At 34.3% G+C, this 23,643-nt stretch overlaps 1 protein-coding gene across 1 annotated transcript in view; it reads left to right on the top strand.

Moving 5' to 3' along the window:
- Positions 1-23,643, top strand: part of ABCE1 (ATP binding cassette subfamily E member 1) — a 28,495-nt gene that overhangs the window by 2,776 nt on the left and 2,076 nt on the right. The window contains exons 2-17 of the mRNA XM_001501949.7: positions 3,597-3,730; positions 4,771-4,856; positions 7,294-7,391; positions 8,388-8,505; positions 8,871-9,008; positions 9,171-9,240; positions 9,483-9,579; positions 10,513-10,602; positions 15,549-15,670; positions 17,555-17,776; positions 20,385-20,444; positions 20,543-20,601; positions 21,417-21,527; positions 21,606-21,748; positions 21,877-21,999; positions 23,445-23,556. Coding sequence (XP_001501999.1) covers positions 3,628-3,730; positions 4,771-4,856; positions 7,294-7,391; positions 8,388-8,505; positions 8,871-9,008; positions 9,171-9,240; positions 9,483-9,579; positions 10,513-10,602; positions 15,549-15,670; positions 17,555-17,776; positions 20,385-20,444; positions 20,543-20,601; positions 21,417-21,527; positions 21,606-21,748; positions 21,877-21,999; positions 23,445-23,556 — 1,752 coding nt within the window. The 5' untranslated portion in view covers positions 3,597-3,627. The remainder of the gene's footprint in view (positions 1-3,596; positions 3,731-4,770; positions 4,857-7,293; positions 7,392-8,387; positions 8,506-8,870; positions 9,009-9,170; positions 9,241-9,482; positions 9,580-10,512; positions 10,603-15,548; positions 15,671-17,554; positions 17,777-20,384; positions 20,445-20,542; positions 20,602-21,416; positions 21,528-21,605; positions 21,749-21,876; positions 22,000-23,444; positions 23,557-23,643) is intronic.

Raw genomic sequence — 23,643 nt, 5'->3', positions numbered from 1 at the left:
AGAGAATATATGATACATATATATACACACACAGGATAAGTGTGTCCATACACCATATATATACATATATGTATATGAAATATACCGTACATATGTATGACGTAGTATGTGTACTATGTATATACTATATATACATATATATGAAATATATACTCTGTCACATAGTAGAGGGACAGAAAGGCAGTTGGGTATGTTTTTTGGTTATATAGTTAGAAAAAGCTCACTGAGAAATAAACATTAAAGACTTGAGGGAGTGAGCCATTTAACTCACAAGTGGAAATAGCATTATAGGCAGAGGGAACAGAAAATGCCAAGATCCTGAAGCAGGAGCGTGTCTGGCGTGTGCTAAGAATTAGCATTATAGGCAGAGGGAACAGAAAATGCCAAGATCCTGAAGCAGGAGCGTGTCTCGCATGTGCTAAGAACAGCAAGGAACCGTTGTGGCTGGAGCAGAATGAACAAGAGCTAGAGTAGTTGGAGATGAGATCAGGAAGTTAACAGAGGTTGATCAGTGCCTCATTGGTTATTTTAAGGACTTCAGCTTTTACTCAGAGTGAGTAGGGAAGCCATTGCAGGATTTTCAGTAGAGGAGTGCCATGATCTGCTTTACACTTTAAAAGGATCATTCTGATTCCTATATTGAGAATGAACTGTGAAGAGTTGGAATAGAAGGAGGTAAGAGTAGAAGCAAAGAGAGAGATTAGGAAGCTATTAGAGTAATGCTGATAAGAAATAATAATGGCTTAGACCAGAGTCATGAGAAGTCAGATTCTGGATGTATTTTGAAGGTAAATTTGACAGAATTTGCTGTTGTGGCGTGTGAAAAATAACTTCAAGGATTTTGAGTAAATGGAAGACTGAAGTGGTCATTTAACAGAATGAACAAGGCTGCTAGAAAAGCAAATTTGGGTGGGGATTTTAGGAGCTCAGTTTGGCAAATGCATATTAGACCTTTAAAAAAAGACGTTAGGTGGGTGGGTAGATAGATATACAAGTTTAGAGTTAGAAGAGGTGTCCTGACTAGAGATAGAAATTTGAGAGCTGGCAGCATATAAATAGGATTTAAAGCCATGAGACTAGTATAGAATACCTTACAGAATGAGGATGGATAGAAAATATGACCAAGTATTAGAGCACTGTCAAGTTTTAGGAACCTAGGACATGAGGAGTGACCAGGAAAGTAGAAGGAAAAGCATTATTAGTGCTGTATACCAGAACCAAATTAAGGAAGGGTTTCTATCTAGTAGGAAAAAGTTGTAGTTTGTGTCAGACGTAATAGGTTAGATAATAGGGTAAATTAAGGACTGATAATTATAACCATTTGTTTTAGCCAGATAAAGAACAGTTATGGCCTGACTAGCTGTTTTGATGGAATGATGGGCACTAAAGCCTGGAATGGATTACAGAGAAATTTGAAACACTGACTACAGGCAACTCTTTCAGATAGTCTTGGCTATTAGCAGAAGGAGAAATAAAGCAGTGGCGGAAGATGGGGTCAGATAACAGAATGTTTGAATGCTGATGGGAGTAACCCAGTGGAGAGAATGATGGTGTGAAAGACAAAAGAGAGAATTATTGGAACATTCTCCTTAGCAGATGCCTTTTAGTGTGCAAATGGACTTAGCTATGGAAATACATATAGTGTGATTGCTGGTTGGCATAAGGGTTCACTTGAGATGACACTAGTCTACATGGCTTTGTTTTTTTTCTCTACCCATTTTCAGCTGTATGTGTGCAGGTGAAGAATTGTGTTTTACCAGGGTTGTAGTTAAGGGCGTAAATGATTGACAATGGAATTTGAGCTGGATATGGAGGGAAATGAAGATACTAAGCACTGAGGGACAGTGGAAATGTGGTAGAATCAAGAGATAGTGATAGTAGATCTGGGGAGTGGGAGAGTTCAAAGAGTTGTTGGATTGTTGTGTACCAGAGTGGTGAGCTGAAAAGATAGGAGTAGTGGTTGGAGAATGGGGTATTTGAAATAGAGTTTATGGAAAGATTGCAGTTATTGGTAATGATGAAGTCAAGGATTTCTCCCAAGGAATGGGTGGCTCAGGTAGGGTGAAAGACCAAGATCGTTGGAGGAGAGAGGTTCATGAACCAAGAGGACAGGCTATTGGTGGAAGGATCATCAATGATTTTCAACATGTTGAAATCACCAAGAATTATGACAGGAGTTGTAAAAGAGAGAATGAAAGTTAGTCAAGGGCTGAAATCTTCAAAGAATGGGAGGGAGTGATATAATGGTGAGTAATGACTAAAGCAGTTGGATGATCTGAGAGGCAGAAAGCTGACTGTTTTTAGTGAGGAGAGAGACAGAATAATAGTCTGGGAGCAGCATTGAGGAGCAAGATCTCTTAGCTCCCTCCAAGCCTAATGATATTGAGGGGTGTGAGAAAGGGTTGAGAGTTCTACAAGGAGAGAATCAGTCTGTCAAAGAAAAATCAGGATTCAGGATCGTAGTCATTGATAGAAAAAGCCAGCAGAATGTCTTTGTTGATGGATAGTCTTTTGACTTCAGGGTGTTTCATTACATATTGGAATAAACCGAAGTATTAAGGCACTTTTTAGAATTATTTACTTTAATCACCATCCTAAGAATATTAATGTCTGTCACTAAGCCCTATATTGTGAAAGATTTTTAAGTTCACTTTGACCTTAGCTGTGTAATTGATGGCACAATATCAAGACATAAAAGCTTTAAAAGTGAGCACAGTCTATAGCTAGAGTTACTTGGTCTCCTTTTCATTTCAGTGCTGTTAGCATAAAATTCATTTTGGCTGTATTACAAATTCCCAGAAAAGTGAAGTTTTCACTTTTTCTAGTTGCTCGACATGACAACCATAACCTTAATAATTTTTGGCCATTTGTATCAGTAGTGTCATAGTCGGATGGGTAAGACATGAAGTAGTGCTTAGTTCGTGGGAAGGAATAAACATCTTTATCTTAGGTATTAGTTTTCATGTCAGGTCTTTCTATTCTGTCTTTTGGTCTGTATTCATACACTGGTATCAGTATTAATTACTGAGGCCTTATATCGTTTTTTTCCATCTCTCAAGTCTAGGTTCCCACGTCCCCGTTGCTCATTTTCAGTTTTCTTAGCTATTACTACTTCCTTTCTTTTTACGTAAGAGCTTTAGACTTGGTTTGTCTGGTTTATTTCTTTCCCCTTGAGATTGGGTTAAGTGTATAACCTCAGGGAAGATTGAGGTCTCTGATATTGACTATTCTCTATTGTAAAAACTGAGACAACATGTTGTTCTGTTTGTTCAGGTCTCATATGTCTTTCAGTGGTATTTTGAAAGTTTCCTCAAATGTGCCTATATCTTGTTAAGTTGATTCCTAGATCTTTTCTTTTTTGTGACTTTTGAAAAGAATGTTTTTTTCTTTCTTTATAAAAGTCTTCTGATGAATGGTGTATCTGTAAAATTCTGTTTTCCCAACCTTACTAAATTATTTTATTGCTTTTGCTAGGTTTTTTTTCCTATTTTCAGATAATCATATCTGAATGTAGTGATAATTTATGTCCTCCTAACTTTATTTCTCTTAATTAATTGCATTGACTGTGCCATAATTTTGTTAATTTTCTTTAATAGGAGAGCTGGATATTCTTACTTCTTTAGAATTATGGCAGATAAATTGACGAGAATTGCTATTGTCAACCATGACAAGTGTAAACCTAAGAAGTGTCGGCAGGAGTGCAAAAAGAGTTGCCCTGTGGTTCGAATGGGTAAGCTATTCTTTGGATCATTTAAGAACAGAGGTTTCAGAAGAAATAAATTGGCTTCATAGTTCTCCAGGTTTTAGCATATACTTTTTTTCCCCATTAGTTTCTTTAAAATATAAAGATAAGACCACATTTTTTTCTAAATTTCTCTTGTTGCCTTATGATTAAATGATCCTATTTTTTTAAACTGTATTGTTTAATATATTTTAAAGTTGACTAAATCTAAAATCAAACCAGAGTTCAGGTTACTGAGATTCTTACTGTTCTGCAAAATCCTGTAATTACTTTAAATCATCGAGAGAAGGCTGCCAATATGTTTGTATTTGATAGTATTCTCATTTTAAAAAACAAGAAAGAAGAGCTTAATAAGAATGACAATTCATAAGGATTTGCTGTGTTTTCAAGATTAAATTTACAATTCATTCTTTGTAAGGGCTGTGTTAGTCTTTAAGGGCTGTGTTAAAGTAATTGTTACTTTAATGTACTCGGGAGGTGTAAGTTTATTGAATTGTAAGAGAAACTTTAGATGTCATCTGTTATAGTCTACCATGCTATTCAGAAATTCCATTATTAATATTCTTAATGCCAAGTTTAATTTTGTCTGTATATTAGATGGCTACATTCCTTTCTGGAGCTTCACTGCTTTAGCTAACATATTTTATTCCTTTCTCTGATGTACATTACCACTTTCAAGGCATATTTTGTGAATTAAATATTCAGGTCAGTCAGCTTAAAAATAAAACTTATAGGATCTGCTATATTTTCACTAGCATATTTTCTTTTCCAGTAGTAAATTAAAATAAGCATATTGGAGTCATCTCTCTCTTGCCTGACAAGAGTATTCATACAAGTAATAAATTCAGAAATCTATCCCCACAAAACACTGATTTAAGACATTATCTCAAATGCATTTCTTTGTGTGGCCTTTGTTTTTGAAAATCTGCTTCTGTATGAAAATTTTGAACCAGAATTGCCTAAATAACAATGTTCAGAAAATTAGAATGTCAAGAAAAATGACTTAATTCTGTCTTTTCCTTTGCCAGGAAAATTATGCATAGAGGTTACACCCCAGAGCAAAATAGCATGGATTTCTGAAACTCTTTGCATTGGTTGTGGTATTTGTATTAAGGTAAATGCTTATTTTATTTATTGGATCGAATTTCTAACATGGAGATGAAATCTCAAAACTCTGAATACATTATAACTATTTTTTAAGGGGCAAAATATAAAACAATAGGAAAATGGTGTTCTTATATCAATAATCTAATATTCTTGCTCTTTTAATTAGTTAAACCACCTTATTTAAAAGTTATCCTTGCCATACTCGACTTTGTAAAGCCATTTCCAACCGAAATTAATTTCTTTTTTTTCACCCTTTTATGAGGGCATTCTCCAGCATGTCTTTACCAGAACTTTTTAGAAATATAAGTACAAAAAATATGAGTCATATTACATGCATTTTTGGTCTGTATTTAATTTTAAATTGCACCTTTTAAATAGAAATGCACACAGCCAAAAATTTTTTGATTTAGCCTAATCCTTAAGTGCTGCTTCTGCTCTATTATACGTGCTTCTATGTTGGATTTAACCCAATAGTGTAATTTTTCAAAATACGTCAGTTTTTGTTGCAGTGAAGAGTTTGATTTGGGCTTTTGACTTAAGAATGATGGATTTCCAACTTTATTTCATAAAAGATATTTAAGAGCCAGTGCATAAAGTTCTTAATTAAGATATTTTTATTTGTAGATAATGCATTTTAGAGAGGAACTTTACCAGAATAGGGATACCACCCTGTTATTTATTCTAAAAAGGCTTATGTGTATTTTACATTGGTTTCTGAGTCCTCGGTGAAGTTTCTGAATCCTCGGTTAAGTGTCCGGAAAAATTTCATTGGTACCTGAAAGTGTTTCCCTTGTTTTGAAAATATAAGCAGGAGACATTCCTTCTTATTAGTAAATAAGAGATTTACTAATCTCTTATTATGTACCTGGCAATGTTCTGGGTGCTGGAAATCTGATTTTGAACAGTATGTTATCTATTTTTTTTCTTTGCTGCTATTGAAAATTGAAATTCCAAAATTTGGGGTATGCACTTCAGTGGCTGAAAAGATACTAATGTGATGAATCTTTTTGGGAGTGGGAGTAATGTATACCCCCAAACACTGAGATACTTAGATATAAACCTCATATATGGACAGTATGGATATTTTTTTCCTTGTATATTTAGAGAAGTTTAAATTATTGTAGCCTATAAGCATTTTATATGCATTGATGGAATAATAGAGAATTCTGTAAATAGAGATAACCTCATTTGCAGAAGAATATTTTATGTAAAGAATTAATAGTTTTTGGGGGCAGCCTGGTGGCACAGCGGTTAAGTTTGCAAGTTCCCCTTCCATGGCCTGGGGTTCACCTGTTCGAATCCCAGGTGCGGACCTATGCACTGCTTGCTGGCCCATGCTGTGGCAGGCATTCCACATAAAATAGAGAAAGATGGGCACGGATGTTAGCTCAGGGCCAGCCTTCCTCAGCAAAAAGAGGAAGTTTGGTGGCAGATGTTAGCTCAGGGCTAATCTTCCTGGAAAAAAAATTGAAAAAAAAAATGAGAAAAAGAATTAGTAGTTTTGGTTAGAGGGTGGTAATTACTTTGTTAGATAATGAGTTTTGTTTTTGTTTTTTAATTCTCTATATTCTTTTATGAAATGAGAATTCACTGAAATCTTTATGTGCAGAGACTTTTTAATTGGTCCCCTGAACTCAGTGAACAGTTCTGCTAAATCTCTAATCTGAGGCTATTCTTTTTGGGTGTACCTTTATCTGTACAGTTATAGTTATCTGTACTCCTGAGAAATTTTTCTAGCAACAATACCACTCTTAAATGACCTTCCAGTTGTTGCCATTCTTGTCCCTTGGGCATTTATCTGATTGATAGTCAACTGTTATTTGAATAAGTTCAACTTTTTTTTTAATGTGAATTTACTTAGTTGCCATATGAAGCATCTTTTTCATATGGGGTGGTTAAAATTCACAATGGAAAGACATTAATCCTTGCTCTGTGCACTTATCATGCTAGCTCTTGGTGGGACATAAATAGGCCAAAAAAAGGTACAATCCATGACCTTAGAGGACTTTACAAGGTAGAAAAGGAGGCATACAAAGACAGGAAGAAGGAAGTAGAGGGAAAGCATCTGTCATGGACTGAATATGAAATCGTATACTCAGTAGCCATGTTTTATCTTGCCTTAGCCTTCTGTCTAGTAATGTAGAAAACACACACATAGACCAAAAATTGCTCAAGTTCTGTAAGGTTTTTCATAAATATTAAACACACATTAAATGTCTAAGATTAGGCCAGTCACTAAGGGGAATACAAAATTAGTTGATAGGATTCTTGCCTTCATGGAACTTAACCTTTATTCTTTAAGTGAAAAAGAAAAGGAAATGAAACAATACTTTACATCTTTGTGAAACTCCCATGTTTGGAAGATTGCATATGAAAAATTCTTAATCTATCCATTTTAGTCATTTGTATCTTTCTAAAAATTAATTCTTTACTTTAAACAACAGAAATGCCCCTTTGGCGCCTTATCAATTGTCAATTTACCAAGCAACTTGGAAAAAGAAACAACACATCGATATTGTGCCAATGCCTTCAAACTTCACAGGTATATTTTCAAGTCAACATTTCTCTTTACTTCAGTCAAGAGTAAAATACATTTGGAATTTTCAGAGAAATGCAAAAATGGAAAAAAGTGGTATTCATCATCCATTAAAGAGAAATACAATATTATCATGCAGAATCATATTAAATATGTCAGTGGTTCATTCCGGCTAACATTAGAATTACCTGGGGGTCTTTTTTAAATTGCTAATGCCTAGCCTTCAGCCCAGTTGAATTATGTCATATCTCTGAATGTAGAGTCTGGACCTCAGTAAGTTGAAAAAGCCCCCAAGTGAATCTAATATACAATTGGATTTGCAAATCACAGTTATTTAAATACCCTTATCCCCAAAATAACGTTTAATGGAATTTGTGTTTGATTTTATTTATCTATTAATCTCATGATCTACAGAGAATATTACTCTGAACTTGGAGATAGATTGTTAAATCACAGGAGTTCTTTGAGATTTAATTTGCTGAACACTAATATTTTGAATCTGGGAGTCTAGATTTAACTAATAAAAAGGTATTTCTCAACCTGCCAGCTTTAAGGGGCCTACTGCAGCAGGGAGAATAAAGTGGAATATTTCTAGTTGATGTGGCACTTCTCTCCTTGTAAGTAAGTGGCAGGTCAAAATTAAAAAGAGACAGTGTGAGGTTGCACCTGCTATGTAATTTTGTAGCAAAGCATTTTGTTATACATTAAAACCAAGCCTTATATGTAAAGAAGAATCGTTATACTTTAGAATGGACTTTGAATGAAAATTGAGAAAATAAAATTTGGAGTAATATTGGTTATGGATGCATTTCTAACAATTAACAGTTTAAGTTAATCTTGGCTGTCTTTTTCTTTTTTTCTAATAGCCAATAATATCTGGCCTATATCTCTTAGCTTATTAATGGATGTGTGTGGAGTGCAAGTGGATTAAAATAGATCATTCAGATATTATGGTACTTTTTCTGCCTAAGTCTGAGTTTTATTTTTGTATGCTTATGACAGGTTGCCTATTCCTCGTCCAGGTGAAGTTTTGGGATTAGTTGGAACAAATGGTATTGGAAAGTCAACTGCTTTAAAAATTTTAGCAGGAAAGCAAAAGCCAAACCTTGGAAAGTATGACGTATGTATTACCACCTTATAAAAACGAATGTCTTGGGTTGGTTTTATGAGACTTTGAAGGAGCGTATGTGTGATTTTTCTTTTACTGTCCTTGTTTTCAGGATTATTTGTGGAATTAATTCTGAGAAACTGCATATAGATGGAAGTCCTTGCTTTTTAATTAAAATCTGTTATTGCTACATAGCTAATAATTCTGAGCATCCTTAAACTGTTGAGTTGGTATGCCTTGATTTGAAATTAAATCCACTTCTAATCTTAAGTTAGATGCCAGAAGTATTCTATTTGGATATATGTTCTATTTTGTATAACAGCCATCCTCTTTGCAATTGTGTTGTTAAATTCATGTAATTATACCTATATTTCTAGGATCCACCTGATTGGCAAGAAATTTTGACTTACTTCCGTGGATCTGAATTGCAAAATTACTTTACCAAGATTCTAGAAGATGACCTAAAAGCCATTATCAAACCTCAGTATGTTGACCAGATTCCCAAGGCTGCAAAGGTCAGTTTGCTTTTTAGGAGGAATTTATGCATTCTAGATATAGGTAGAGGTATAAAAGATATATCAAAGAAAACTTATTTTACTTTGTAACTCTTTATAATATTGGAAGAATTTTAATGTTGATAGAAAATAGTAGTAACTACTTCTGGTATATCATCACAGGGGACGGTGGGATCTATTTTGGACCGAAAGGATGAAACAAAGACACAAGCAATTGTATGTCAACAGCTGGGTAAGTGTTTATTTTGTGTATGTTTTAATAGGGCCTGAACTTAACTCATAAAAATAATCTTTGTATGGATTACTGAAATAAACGGGAAAATTTCTAGTAATTGTCATTATTTACTTTATATGTTATACAGTTTTCAACTGAAATATCATTCAAACCCAGAATGACATGAAATATTCATTTTACTTAGAAGAGATAAAATAAAACTTACAACATTGAAGACAATGCCTCTATGTTCTTTGTAGATTTAACCCATCTAAAAGAACGAAATGTTGAAGATCTTTCAGGAGGAGAGTTGCAGAGATTTGCTTGTGCTGTCGTCTGCATACAGAAAGCTGATATGTAGGTTTCTTTATAACTTTTGTACATCTTAATCCTTATTGTAGAGTTTGTATTTGTAATGCTGCTAATAAAGCAGTAGTTTTGAAAGAAATTAATGGAAATTGGATCTTAAGTTTCTAATTTTTGAGGTAAGAGGTTGAAGCAGTTGTACATCCATTGTCCATTCGCCTTGTTATTCCCGCAGGAGAAAAAACTAAATAAATAAATAAAGATAAGTACTTTACAACTTATGGGTTCCAGAGTTTTTTAATATGAAGTCACTTATTATTTAAATTCTTTTTGTATATAAGAAGGATATTTTTTAAGACTTAAGCTCTCCAACCAGACCAGCATGTTTTTTAAATACTTTAAGTAGAACATGAGGTTTTTTTAGGTTACCCCAAGTCAAGGTGACATGCCATGTGGGAGAGAAAAGGGAAATGAAAAAGGCAAGTTTCCTGCCTACCTTCTACTGCCTCTCTTCTCCCAGATATTTATTGCTCCCGTCTTTTTCTGCATTTCTACTCTGGCATCCAATGCACGCTAGCTCTTCTTCACACAAAGTATTCTGTAATTTTGTGCCATGCCCTCCTTTCCAAAAACTGTGTTTGCATTAATGCAGCTCACTTTAGTTAATAAGAGATAAGCTCTCTGAATTACTTCTGACTATATCAGGATATTTTTCCTGAGGAGATAACATTTGGTAAATTAACCTAATCTGGGAATCTCTCTCCAGACTCAATATGCAGTCCTGCTGTTCATAATTTCTTTTCTTCTACTTCTGAGCGGAATACAGAAGTTTTTACCATTACAGGGTGGACTCCTCAGTAGTATAAGAGGGGATTTTTGTTGTTGTTAAATCAGAAACTATATTACAGTGCTTTAAAATAATATGCAAGGTAGAATTGTCATATTTGTCTCTCAAATTATTGTATTTGTTTTTCTTTTTCGTAGTTTCATGTTTGATGAACCTTCTAGTTACCTAGATGTCAAGCAACGATTAAAAGCTGCTATTACTATACGATCTCTAATAAATCCAGATAGGTAAGTACAGATTTGGTATATGCCTGTGTTATTTTGTTTGAGGAGTTTTACAGATTTCTAAAGATTAAACAGGGACCATCAGTGTCATATACACGTGCATGTTTTCCATGTTGGTTATTTGGAGCTACCACTTGAATTTACCTTCCTCTATCTAGAACAGAGGTTCTTAATGTAAGATTCACTTAGTACCATGCCTGGTTCCAGAGAGCCTAGGAATACTCTGAAATGATACGCAAATCCAGCATATATGTATGGATTTGTGGGAAGCAGATCCTTAGCTTTTACCAGATCCTCAAATGGATATGTCACTCAAACACACAGAAAATTTAAAACATTATAAGGATCACCGGAGTAATTCTGGTTCAGGATCTTTCTGAGCACAAGAGAGTTCTTATAACCTCTGTTAAGTAATGACAAAAACCCTGTATTTATGGGGTGCCTTTGTAGTTTGGAGAGTTTTTAAATCCATTATCTCATTTGAGCCTCTCATAGTAATCTTACAAGTTAAGATGTTTAGGTGGTATTCCCATTTTGCAGATGAAGAAGTTTAAGGTCAGACAAGCTAGTTATTTGTTCTAGGTTGCAAATTTACTATATGGCAAAGCTGTGACCAGAGCCCAGGATTTTTTATGCCTCTGCTTAGTGACTGATTTAATACACGGCTGATCTTAGAAGAAAGCAAGAGAAATCCCTAAGGATCAAAAACCAAAGAAAACTATAAAGAGAAGAGACAAGGACATGGCTTTCCTGAGGGATGATGCTCATCTCTGTATTAGGTCTTGGGCTTTAACAACCACTTGTGGGCAAGAAGCAAGGCCTTAAGTTGGATTATCACACATGTAATGCAAGGACTCTCAAAGGACTGCTTTCTCAGCAAAAGCACAAGCACATGAAGATGTCAAGGAAGCGTATGTCTGCCACTCACTGAGCTCTTCGGGCTTGGAGGGATGGCTTCCCTTCAAATCTATTCATGGACCAGCGACTCACTTGGATATGGAATTGAAATTTATATAACCAGGGGAGTCTAAGAACTCTTCCATGGCAAGAAAGTAACACAAAAAGAGGATCCTAGAATCTTTAGTCCTATTGTACCAAGCAGAAGCAAACATAAAACCACTCTGGAGGGGTATGCCCTCAACCCTGGTCACACAAGATTCCTAGAGGTAGACTTGTGAGCTCAAATCCACGGTTATAAATGACAGGAGGAAACTGTCTGCAAATGAGTCAGTAGACAACAAACAGCAGGATTAGACCTTCAGGTGACATTCTCAAAGAGACTATAACATAATGTTTAAAATAAATAAAAACATAAAAGGATTCAAACCCTAAGAATATGATACTACAAGCAATAGGTAAATGTTCAAAAAAAACCCATACAAATCTAGAAATCAGTATAGTTGTGACATTTGAAAGCTCACTGGACAGATTATAGATAGGTTAGGGACAGCAGAGAAGAACATTAGAAACCTGAAAAAGTTGATCTGAACAAATTACCAGAATGCAGCAGAGAAAGAATGAGTTTGAAATATGTAAGGGAAGTTCAGAGACATGGAGAATGGAATGAAAAGACTATTTACATATAGCTTAATAGGACTTTGAAAAATAAAGCCATGAAAAACTTATGATTCAAGGAGCAAATGATTCATCTACATGCTTTGAAGTGAAACTGAGTATATCAATGATAAAGAGACAACCCTAGTTGGGCCAAATAGTACCCATAATTTTCACTTCATAGATAGCCTGGGCGTTATGATAGGCTCTTGGGGGAATGTAAGAATATGAAATGTAGGGGCTGGCCCAGTGGCGCAGCGGTTAAGTGCGCATGTTCCACTTCGCGGCCCAGGGTTCACTGGTTCGGATCCTGGGTTCAGACATGACACCCCTTGGCAAGCCATGCTGTGGTAGGCATCCCACATATAAAGTGGAGAAAGATAGGCATGGATGTTAGCTCAGGGCCAGTCTTCCTTAGCAAAAAGAGGAGGATTGGCAGCAGATGTTAGCTCAAGGCTAATCATCCTCAAAAAGAAAAAAGAATATGAAATATAGTCCCGGTCTTCAAGGACTTTACAATCTGGTAAAGAAAAGAATACACCCTAGCCGCTTTTTTGATATGTTTTTATACCTCTTTATTATACTGAAATGAAAGTTATAGATATCTGCCTTCACACACAATTTTTTTTTTTAACATCAAATAACATCCTAACCATAATAAAAAGGAGAACTGAAAGGATAGTATTCTACACCCAGGTGACATGTATCTCAGTATGTAAATATTTAGGCAAATCACTACAGTCCTATATTTGACAGGGCAGTGACTTTAATTGTAATAGGGATGGCACATCAAAACAAATTAGATTGACAGAGTCAGTGAAATTAGTGTTAGACATTTTTACAAATGTACTGGTTCTTATTTATAGGTATAAGGTTAAACTAATCTCTAGTGATTGATGATAAAAAGTTACAGGAAGTATATGTGCATCCTGAAATTCTGCATGTCAAGGTATACTTTCAGTCTTTAATGCTGTAAAAAAATTTTGAAGGTCATAAACAACAAGAAAGAGAGGATAGATTGGAGAGCGGAATAATAATGCAATAGGTTTTCTAAATTTGACCTCTAAGAAGATCTTTAGTGATATTAAAAACCAATAAGTAACCCAAAATTAGTTGTAGAGTGTAAATATTCACAGCATAGATTTCTCATTATGCTGTAGATTTCTGTTTCTTGCCAAACCCTCAGAGAATAGAATAGCTCACCTAAATCTTTTTTACATTTTGGACTTTTGCATAAGCTTCATTTGAAGGTAGGGAAATCAAGGAGATTTGACTTTTTTCTTTTCAAAGCAAATTAAAAACTAGTCGATAATAGCATGCTGCTTTACACTGGGCTTTGAAGATTTTAAGGATAAAAAGTAGAGAATTATTCCAGATAATGGAATATTGCCAACAAAGACACCAAGGCAGGATGAGTATTGGCTCACTTGAGTGATTTGCTGTTTTTATTGATGCTTAGCACCCTCATGGTAGAAAACATATCCTCTTAATATTTCCTGTTTATATTAAGCTTGCCCCCACCTTGTTTTATATTCCTGCTTTTGTCACCTGAGACCTGGATTACTGTGATAGCTTCCTAAAAAAAAAAATTCTTGCCAGATTAATCTTTCTGAAGTGTTTTTTTCATACCATTCTCTTATTCTAGAACTGTGCGGTCGCCTCTAGCTGTATGTTGCTATTTTAATTTTAATTAAAATTAAAAATTTATTTCTTCAGTCACACTAGTCACATTCCAAGTGCTCCATGTTCCAAGTAGCTACTTGCTACCACGTGAGACAACATGGGGATAGAACATTTCCACAATCACAGAAAGTTTTACTGGACAATGCTGTTTAAGAACCTACCAATTTCCCCATTGCCAATTAGCATAAGTCCAAATTCTTCATTTTGTCATTCAGCAACTTTATTAAATATCTGTTCGGTACATAGCACAAGACTAAAGATCATAGAGGTGCTAAAATGTGTTATAGTTTGTCTTCAAGGTGTTTTATGGGCAAGTTGTAGGGGTACTCAAAAATAACAAAGTCCAAGTATCAGTTCAGAGTTACAAGAGTTCAAGAGTGGGGGAAAGAAAGTTCATCTGCGTATTAGGGAGGGTGTTCCTACAAAGGTAGGATTTGAGATGGACCTCAGAGGGTTAAGGCGGATTTCAGCAGGTAAGGATTTAGGCATGAGACCATTTAGGAGAGAGAATAGCCCTTAGATACAAATATGGAAAAGTGGACTATTCAGGAAACAATGAGAGATCCATTTTTCAGTGTGTCCTACATATATATGAAATAAGAGAAAATAATAGCTGAAGTTTTGGAAGATTTTGAAAAAAGTCTTAAGGATGTTATATGTTTCATTTGGAGCTGCAGGCCACATCTGAGGACCTGAAGAAAATGAGATTTGTCAAAAGTCTGTTGCAATATTGGAAGGAACATAATGAGAACCTGAACTAGAATTTAGGCAGAGGAAGAGAAGGGTGAAATAGACACAAGACATTGTTAAGAGTTCACACACTTGACAATTTAAATAATAGATCACTGTGAATAAAATGTCACTTTTTATGGGAGTGATGATTCCATTAATACAAATCTGGAGAGTTTTTATTTGTACAGGAAGCTGATAGATAAAGTTGGAATTTGATGTGTTTGCAGGACATTGCTTTTTGAACAAACTGAACTAAGTTGAATAGGAATAAAGTGCTGCATAAAAGCTTCATGACTTGTCTAATAGTTTCTACACTAACAATACTTTTTCTTATCACTTCAAAAGTCATGTCATATCCCATCCCATTTATAAAGTGCTCCAGAACACACTAACCTATTTCCTTTCTGACCTCTTGGTTTTATCTGTAGAAGATATTTTGCTATGTCGTCTTTTGCTGTTGTTTCGTATCTATTCCTTACCTTCCCCAGCAAAATTGAAAGTTCTCTGGTTAAGGTTCTCTGTCATGTTTTTTATGTATCCTCTACTATAGCTAGCATGAGACAGGACAAGTAGAAGGGCTTAATGCATAAGCCCTTCTTGAATTGAGCCCATGTTGAATAGCATAAACGGTTTAGGCTACATCTGATTTAAGTCTGTTATATTTGTTTCTACTTTGTAAAGTTTAAAAGTACGTTCTTTATTAGCAAAACACATTTCATATATCCATAAACTCTTTCATATTAACTTGTTTTCTTTTAGTTTAGGTAAACATTTTGAAATATGAACATTGATAATGAGTCTTAAAGAAAATGTTTTATGGCTTTTGCTTAATATGGTCTTTACACTTAATTTAAAAATACATCTATTTTCCTGAAGTTTATTCTATAGTAAAAAAAGTTGAGTTTTAATTATAATTGAATATAATTTTAATTATGTATGTTATATTACATTTAAAAATAAAAATCTATGTTGATTTTCAGATATATCATTGTGGTGGAACATGATCTAAGTGTATTAGACTATCTCTCTGACTTCATCTGCTGTTTATATGGCGTACCAAGTGCTTATGGTGTTGTCACTATGCCTTTTAGTGTAAGAGAAGGTAACTTGAAAAACTGTTTTCATAAATGCTGTATTTTTTTTCACTCTGTTGCTTAGAAAATATATTATTGTTGATGTTAAGTAGTTACATGTTGCTATAATATTATTTATCCAAAACTCCAGTCTTATGGAATGTACTCACTGAACAGAATGTATATGTAAGGAGATATATATATATATATATATATCAGTTGTTATACAAAACCTCTTTTTGGAGAATTTTCTGTTGGGGTGGGTAGAAATGCTTTATCAACTTGCTGTATTAAAAGTTTCTTTTATATTTTGACTTCAGCATCATTGGCGTCTTCAACTTTTATCTTTGACAGGCCAATACCAGTAGTGAAACTCTTAAAATTCATTTAGTGCTCATCTTGTTTTCATGTTTGAAATTTATCTGTATCTTAAGTGTGTGGGAATAAGACTGTCCAAAAGTCTAATAAGACTTTTAGGCACTTTGACTAAATGGCCACTAAGGCTTCTTCCAGTTTATGTTTTAATTTGGGGTATTAATTTTTTAACCTCACACTTAAAATTTTTAAGTAGTCCAAGATCAAAAAACATGCTAGTTTTGGCAGAGTAAATGTATCTATTTATTTATTCTGTCAGCAAATATTTATTGAATGCCTATGTTTTAGGCTAAGGATACAGGCCCCCTGATGCAGCTCTCAACTCCAGATGAAATGAGTAACAGTCTTAGGCTTTCTTTCAAGACCTTCCAAAACTTTAGCTACTAGCTTTTTCTTATTTCACTTTTGTATAGAAACACTTTAAAACAATCTTTTCATTGTTTCCCAAATAACCTTTTTCATTTTTGTGTGTCTGCCACTGTGGATTTTAACAACTTGTGTGGAGAAATTCTCATGTACAATATTTTAGTTTACTTTCAGTTACTAAAATCTGTTTAGATAATGGTGTTTATCTTTGAACAGTAAAGCCCAAAAAAATGTTAAATGAAGTTAGTTCATTATTATAAATTTCTTACAAACCTACAAAATTAATCTGAAAAAACCACAGTAAATTGTAACCTCAGTATGTAGTTTTGTCTCATGTGAAAATGAATACTCTTAACTCAAATTGTTTATTTGAAAAATTATTTCCCAAACTATTTTGTATCATTTTATGTCAATCTAGGAAAATATTCCATTTTTACTTGTCATTTTTCGTATAATATTAGTTTCAGGTGTACAACATAGTGATTAGACATTTTTATACATTACAAAATGATCAGCATAAGTCTAGTTACCATCTCTCACCATGTAAAGTTATTAAAATATTATATAACTAGAAGTTTATATCTCATAATCTCCTTCACCTATTTGTTCTGTCCTCCTACTCTTCTCCCCTCTGGCAACCACCGGTTTGTTTTCTCTATCTTTGAGGCTCTTTCTGTTTTGTTGTTTGTTTTGTTTTTTGGATTCCACATATAAGTGAAGTCATATGGTATTTGTCTTGCTCTTTCTGACTCATTTCACTTAGCATAATACCCTCTAACTCCATCCATGTTGTCGCAAATGGCAAGAATTTAATTTTTTTTATGCCTGAGTGATACTCCATTGTGTGTATATATATATATATATATACACACATACACCACGTCTTTATCCATTCATCTATCAATGGACACTTAGGTTGCTTTCATATCTTGGCTAGTGAAATAATTCTGCAGTGAACATAGGGCATGCATGAGTTATTTAAACTTGCATTAGATACATAAAACATCATGTTATCACTGCATGTTATCATAAATCCACAGAAATTTAAAATCTATGTGTAGATTGCTCCCAAGAGAGTTTAGGATTTTGGCTTATATGATAATTTCTTGCTGTATAAAATGTTTAATCTTTAATTGATCTTTACTAATCTCTTGTCAATGATTTTCCGACAGGCATAAACATTTTTTTGGATGGCTACGTTCCGACAGAGAACTTGAGATTCAGAGATGCATCACTTGTTTTTAAAGTGGCTGAGACAGCAAATGAAGAAGAAGTTAAAAAGATGTGTATGTATAAATATCCCGGGATGAAGAAAAAGATGGGAGAGTTTGAGCTAACAATTGTAGCTGGAGAGTTTACAGATTCTGAAATCATGGTGATGTTGGGGGAAAATGGTAAGTTTTCCTTATTTTGTGATATTTGAAAGTCTGTTCTTTCTATCCATTCGTTTTAACTATTCCCTGAAAAACTTTGACTCAGTCAGTCTGAGAGCTGGATTGAATCCATACTTTTTGGGGGGGCGGGGGGGGCGGTTATGATAGTTTACAACGTTGTGAAATTTCAGTTGTAAGTTATTATTAGTCAGTCATCTTATAGGTGCACCTTCACCCTTTGTGCCCACTCCCCACCTCCCTTCCCCCTGGTAAGCGCTAAATAGTTCTTTGTCCATGTGTTTATCTTCCACATATGAGTGCAGTCATACAGTATTTGTGTATCTGGCTTATTTTGCTTAACATAATATCCTCAAGGTCCATCCATGTTGTTGTGAATGGGACAATTTTGTCATTTTTTTTGTATTGCTGCAGTGAACATAAGGGTGCATAAGTCTCTTTGAATTGTTGATTTCAAGTTCTTTGGATAGATACCCAGTAGTGGGATGGCTGGATCATATAGGTATTTCTATTTTTGGTTTTTTGAAAAATCTCCATACTGTTTTCCATAGTGGCTGATACCAGTTTGCATTCCCACCAGCAGTGTGTGAGGGTTCCTTTTTCTCCCTAACCTCTCTAACATTTGTTATTTTTTGTCTTGGTTATTATAGCCATTCTAACGGGTATAAGGTCATGTCTTAGTGTAGTTTTGATTTCCATTTCCATGATGATCAGTAATGTTGAGCATCTTTTCATGTGCCTATTGGCCATCTTTATATCTTCTTTGGAGAAATGTCTGTTCATATCCTCTGCCCATTTTTTGATCAGGTTGTTTGATTTTGCTGCTGTTGTGTGAATACTTTATATATTATGGAGATTAACCCTTTGTCTGATATAGGATTTGCAAATATTTTTTCCCAGTTGGTGGGTTGTCTTTTCGTTTCAATCCTGTTTTCCCTTGCCTTGTAGAAGCTCTTTACTCTGATGAAGGCCCATTTGTTTATTCTTTCTTCTCTTTCCCTTGTCCGAGAAGACATGGTCCAAAAAGATCCTTTTAAGAGCAGTGTCAAAGAGTGTACTGCCTGTATTTTATTCTAGAAGTGTTATGATTTCAGGTCTTACCTTCAAGTCTTTGATCCATTTTGAGTTTATTTTTGTGAATAGCGTAAGAGAATGGTCTGCTTTCATTCTTTTACCTGTGGCTGTCCAGTTTTCCCAACACCATTTATTGAAGAGACTTTCCTTTCTCCATTGTATGTTCTTTGCTCCTTTGTTAAAGAATAGCTGTCCGTAGATGTGTGGTCTTATTTCTGGGCTTTCGATTCTGTACCATTGATCTGTGTGCCTGTTTTTGTACCAGTACCATGCTGTTTTGATTACTGTAGCTTTGTAGTATATTTTGAAGTCAGGGATTGTGATGCCTCCAGCTTTGTTCTTTTTTTCTCGGGATTGCTTTAGTAATTCAGGGTCTTTTGTTGCCCCCTGTGATTTTTAGGATTCTTTGTTCTCTTTCTGTGAAGAATGTCATTGAGTGAATCCATACATTTTTCAGTGTAGTTGACATTTGGTGACATTGTATGATTTAGTCTCACTGTCATTCAGTCAAGTTCATATTTCCTATTTTGGTTTGTAACTTTCAGTGAAAATAAGATGTTTTGCTAAGCTGGTTTTTCTTTATATAAATTGATAGAGCATTTATTCGTCTTGGAAACTGACTAGGAAGGAGAGGATAAAGATAAATTGGTAATTCAGAAGCAATCGAGTTTAAAATTTTTTCCTTACACTCCTCCATTTGGAGCTTTTCTTACTTTAAATTTAGGCTAGTCTACTTTTGTAAATAGTTATATCGCCAGCATTTTTTTTGGGGGGCTGAGGAAGACTGGCCCTGGGCCAACATCCATGCCCATCCTCCTCTACTTTACATATGGGACGCCCACCACAGCATAGCCTGCCCAAGCGGTGCCATATCCACACCCGGGATCCAAACCGGTGAACTCTGGGCTGCCAAAGCAGAATGTGCACATCTAACCACTGCACCACTGGGCTGGCCCCTCACCAGTGTTTTTTAATATTAGATTGCTGTCATAAATATAACTGTGAGATGAATTTGAGTACCAAGTATCTGGTATTGCTTTCATGATTTTAAAAAAAGATTTCAGTTGTATACTTACAGCTTACAAAATTGTAAAAGAAAAACTTTTTATGAGGATTGTTGCAATGTATCAATCTTTAGTTAATAGAGGAATTTTTAGCTGCTCTGAAATTAACTTCAATATTTTATGTAAATGGACTTTATAAATGATGGTATCAATCATAACAGCAGTATACTATCTTAATAAATTGTGTGCATTATTTTAACTAAGTCAAGTAACCCAGGACTTAGACTTTATAGACCTACCATTTATTAAAATGGTCATTATAAGCTTTAACTAGTTTATATTTCTCCTAATTAGTCTAGAGTGATACTGGAGAACTGAATCATACAAGTATTTTTCTATATAACTTTCAGAATTCAGTAATCTCAGTGTATATCTTTAAAACTAATTTCTCAATTAAAACTCAGTAGTACATAGTGATTTACTCTAAATGTGAAGCCTGTTTCAAGTCAGTTTGTTGTGTGTTGTATTGCCAGGCACCGGTAAAACGACGTTTATCAGAATGCTTGCTGGAAGACTCAAACCTGATGAAGGAGGTACTGTTAGAACGTTGAATACTTTTACTCTTTGCACATAGTAAACTTTAAAGATCTGGGTGGTTTTCAGTATTTTATTTATTTGCTGTATTTTGCAGGAGAAGTACCAGTTCTAAATGTCAGTTATAAGCCACAGAAAATCAGTCCCAAATCAACTGTGAGTTATTATTCTGTTCTTTGGTTATTAAAGAAAAGTTTTTATATATGTATATATATCTCTATCTATATATGTGTATACACACACACACACACACACACACGTATAGCTTTCATCATATCAAAATTCTTCTCCAAGTTAGTTTCTGTACAGTTTTATATCCATAGAAGATAGTGTTATTTAGCCATAAAAAGAAATAAAATACTGATAACATGTTACAATATGGATGAACGTTGAGGACATGAAGTTACGTCCTTCTGTTTCTACAGGTGTTGTAATGAACTTTTTAACTACAGTATCTACACTCAGTACCTCAACACGCACTCTGTTAGGCCTATTTGAGATAGCTTAGCTTACAATAAATATCTTATTTGTTGATACTTTCTATTAGCTTAGCTTTTAAGTTTTCCAACTCAGCCCTCTCCTGAGATAATAAACAAAAGGCTTCTTAAGATTTGTCTCAATCACATTATCATGCATTTTGTGTTATCTTACTGATTGCGTAAGGTTATTGGATACTCACATTGACCTTGAGAATTACTCCTATTCTCAAAGGATTTTTCCCCAGAAACATTCATCATTTACTACTTTCAAATTTTAAGATTATTGCTTTTTTTAGTTGTCAGACATGGTGGATTTTTAATTAAAAAAATCTCAAAAGATGCCATAGATGATGGATAAGCATAAAAACGCTATTGATATCTCTTGGTGGCAAATTGATATACTTTTGCTCTGGAGCTTAACTTTGTCAAGATTTATACTTAGAGTAGTTCTGTACTGAAATAAAATTTCAATGCTTTTTCCATTAAAAACAGGGAAGTGTTCGACAGTTACTACATGAAAAGATAAGAGATGCTTATACTCATCCACAATTTGTGACTGATGTAATGAAGCCTCTGCAAATTGAAAACATCATTGATCAAGAGGTACTCTAAAATAATTATTTTTATTGTTTTAAACTTTGGATGTCTCTACATAGTTTGCTAAACTTGTTCTCCAAATAGGTGCAGACGTTATCTGGTGGTGAGCTGCAGCGAGTAGCTTTAGCTCTTTGTTTGGGCAAACCTGCTGATGTCTATTTAATTGATGAACCATCTGCATATTTGGATTCTGAGCAAAGACTGATGGCAGCTCGAGTTGTCAAACGGTAATGTCCTGCTCTTAAGAGTATTACTTTTGATTATATGTACTGGCATACAACTGTGCTTAATACTAGCATTTGACTGTTTCACGATATAAAACTATAAAAGATTTCAAAATCCTTTGTTTTATTAGTTTCATACTCCATGCTAAGAAGACAGCCTTTGTTGTGGAACATGACTTCATCATGGCCACCTATCTAGCAGATCGAGTCATCGTTTTTGATGGTATTCCATCTAAAAATACAGTTGCAAACAGGTAAACTACTTTCTAAAATATTCAAACCTAATTATAAGTTCTAACAATTAGAAAATTATTTAAAATTTCCAATAAGCTTTATAAACAGTCATACCATTTTAATTTTTAAAAAGGAAAGAGCCGGAAATCCTAGAAATGATTCTATGACTCCCAAGATTATTCATATCAAATACTGGATGGGCCCAGGTAGAACAGTAGTTTTCAGACTGTTCTCCTGACTCAGGAGGATAAGCATGCAGAGCTCTGGACCCCTTACCTTTTCTTTCAGATTAACTTTTGTCTGCTTCATTATTTGGATTTCCAAAACAGGTTAGGATTTTGTCTTTGCAAATAATTTTTTGAAAACCATTGATGTCACGTATGACAAATAAAACAAGATCCACTTGATTGCATGATTCGCCTAACTAACACTGCTAGTGGTAAAGCTCACAGTAGACCCCAAATATCTGGTATTGGTCTACAGCAGAGTTAAAATGAATGATTTTACCTTCTCACCTTTTTTCCTCTCGTTTTTCCCTGTTGACTTAATTGAAAGCACTTAAAATATAGAGAAGCCTAACATTCAAATCAGTTTATAAGAAATTTCCTATACTTTTAGTGCTAAAACCTTAGATTAGGTCGAACCATGTGAAATTACTGATATTTGACCATTTTTGACCTATGAAAACAGCAATTTCATGTGATTCCAGCTTAATGGTGTCTAGTATTAGAGAGTGAGGAATGGAGTTGCCATTTGAATAATTCTAAGAAATAAAAGTGCCTTACTGAGCTCTTTCCCAGAATTCCATTGTTTTCATTTTAAATTTGTATATCAATTATTGAGAATTACATATTTCTTTGAGAGTTAGGGAAATTTCTTAGACTTTATAAAGCATATTTATTCAAATAATGATCCTCCCTTTCTATTTATAAAATGCTCAAAACATTCCACGTGTGTGATGTGATGTAGCCTGATTTAAGAACTAGTTTGGGTGAAGAAGATGAATAAAGCATAGAAATTTAAAAAGGACTTCTTAGTACTGAAAACCATTATGTTGTACATATTCCCTCCAGTGCTAAATTCCTAACATAAATATTACTTTTTCTGTTAATTCTCTTCTCCCCTAAAAAATATGAGATTTGAATTTTTGTAATCTCCTAATGAATGGTTTTTTTGTTTTTCTAATATAGTACGTCTGTCTTAAATATTTCTTTTTCCAGATCAGAAACACAGGTTAAACTGTGTGTTTTGCACAGAAATATTATAGCCAAACAAACAGTTTACCTTAAACAAAGACCTATCTCAACAGAGAATTTATAATATGCTGTCATTGTATTATTATCGAGATGACTTATGATTGGGGAATTAGAAGGAACAGTGATTTTTAATACTCTTCATCCCAAAAAGTAGTTAAATTTGGGTGGTAAAATGTAATCACAATTGATAGATCTTATTTTTTCCCTAGTCCTCAAACCCTTTTGGCTGGCATGAATAAATTTTTATCTCAGCTTGAAATTACTTTCAGAAGAGATCCAAACAACTATAGGCCAAGAATAAACAAACTCAATTCAATTAAGGTATGTAGAAAAACTATGTTAAATTGCGGATAACTTCTCACTGTAAATAATTGAAAGGCATGTTTCAAATTGGAAGCCTGTTTCATT

This window comes from Equus caballus, chromosome 2 (genome assembly GCF_041296265.1).
Source record: "Equus caballus isolate H_3958 breed thoroughbred chromosome 2, TB-T2T, whole genome shotgun sequence".
NCBI classification, from domain to species: domain Eukaryota; kingdom Metazoa; phylum Chordata; class Mammalia; order Perissodactyla; family Equidae; genus Equus; species Equus caballus.
The sequence above is the reverse complement of the archived record's forward strand: the minus strand, read 5'-3'. Positions and strand labels throughout refer to the sequence as shown.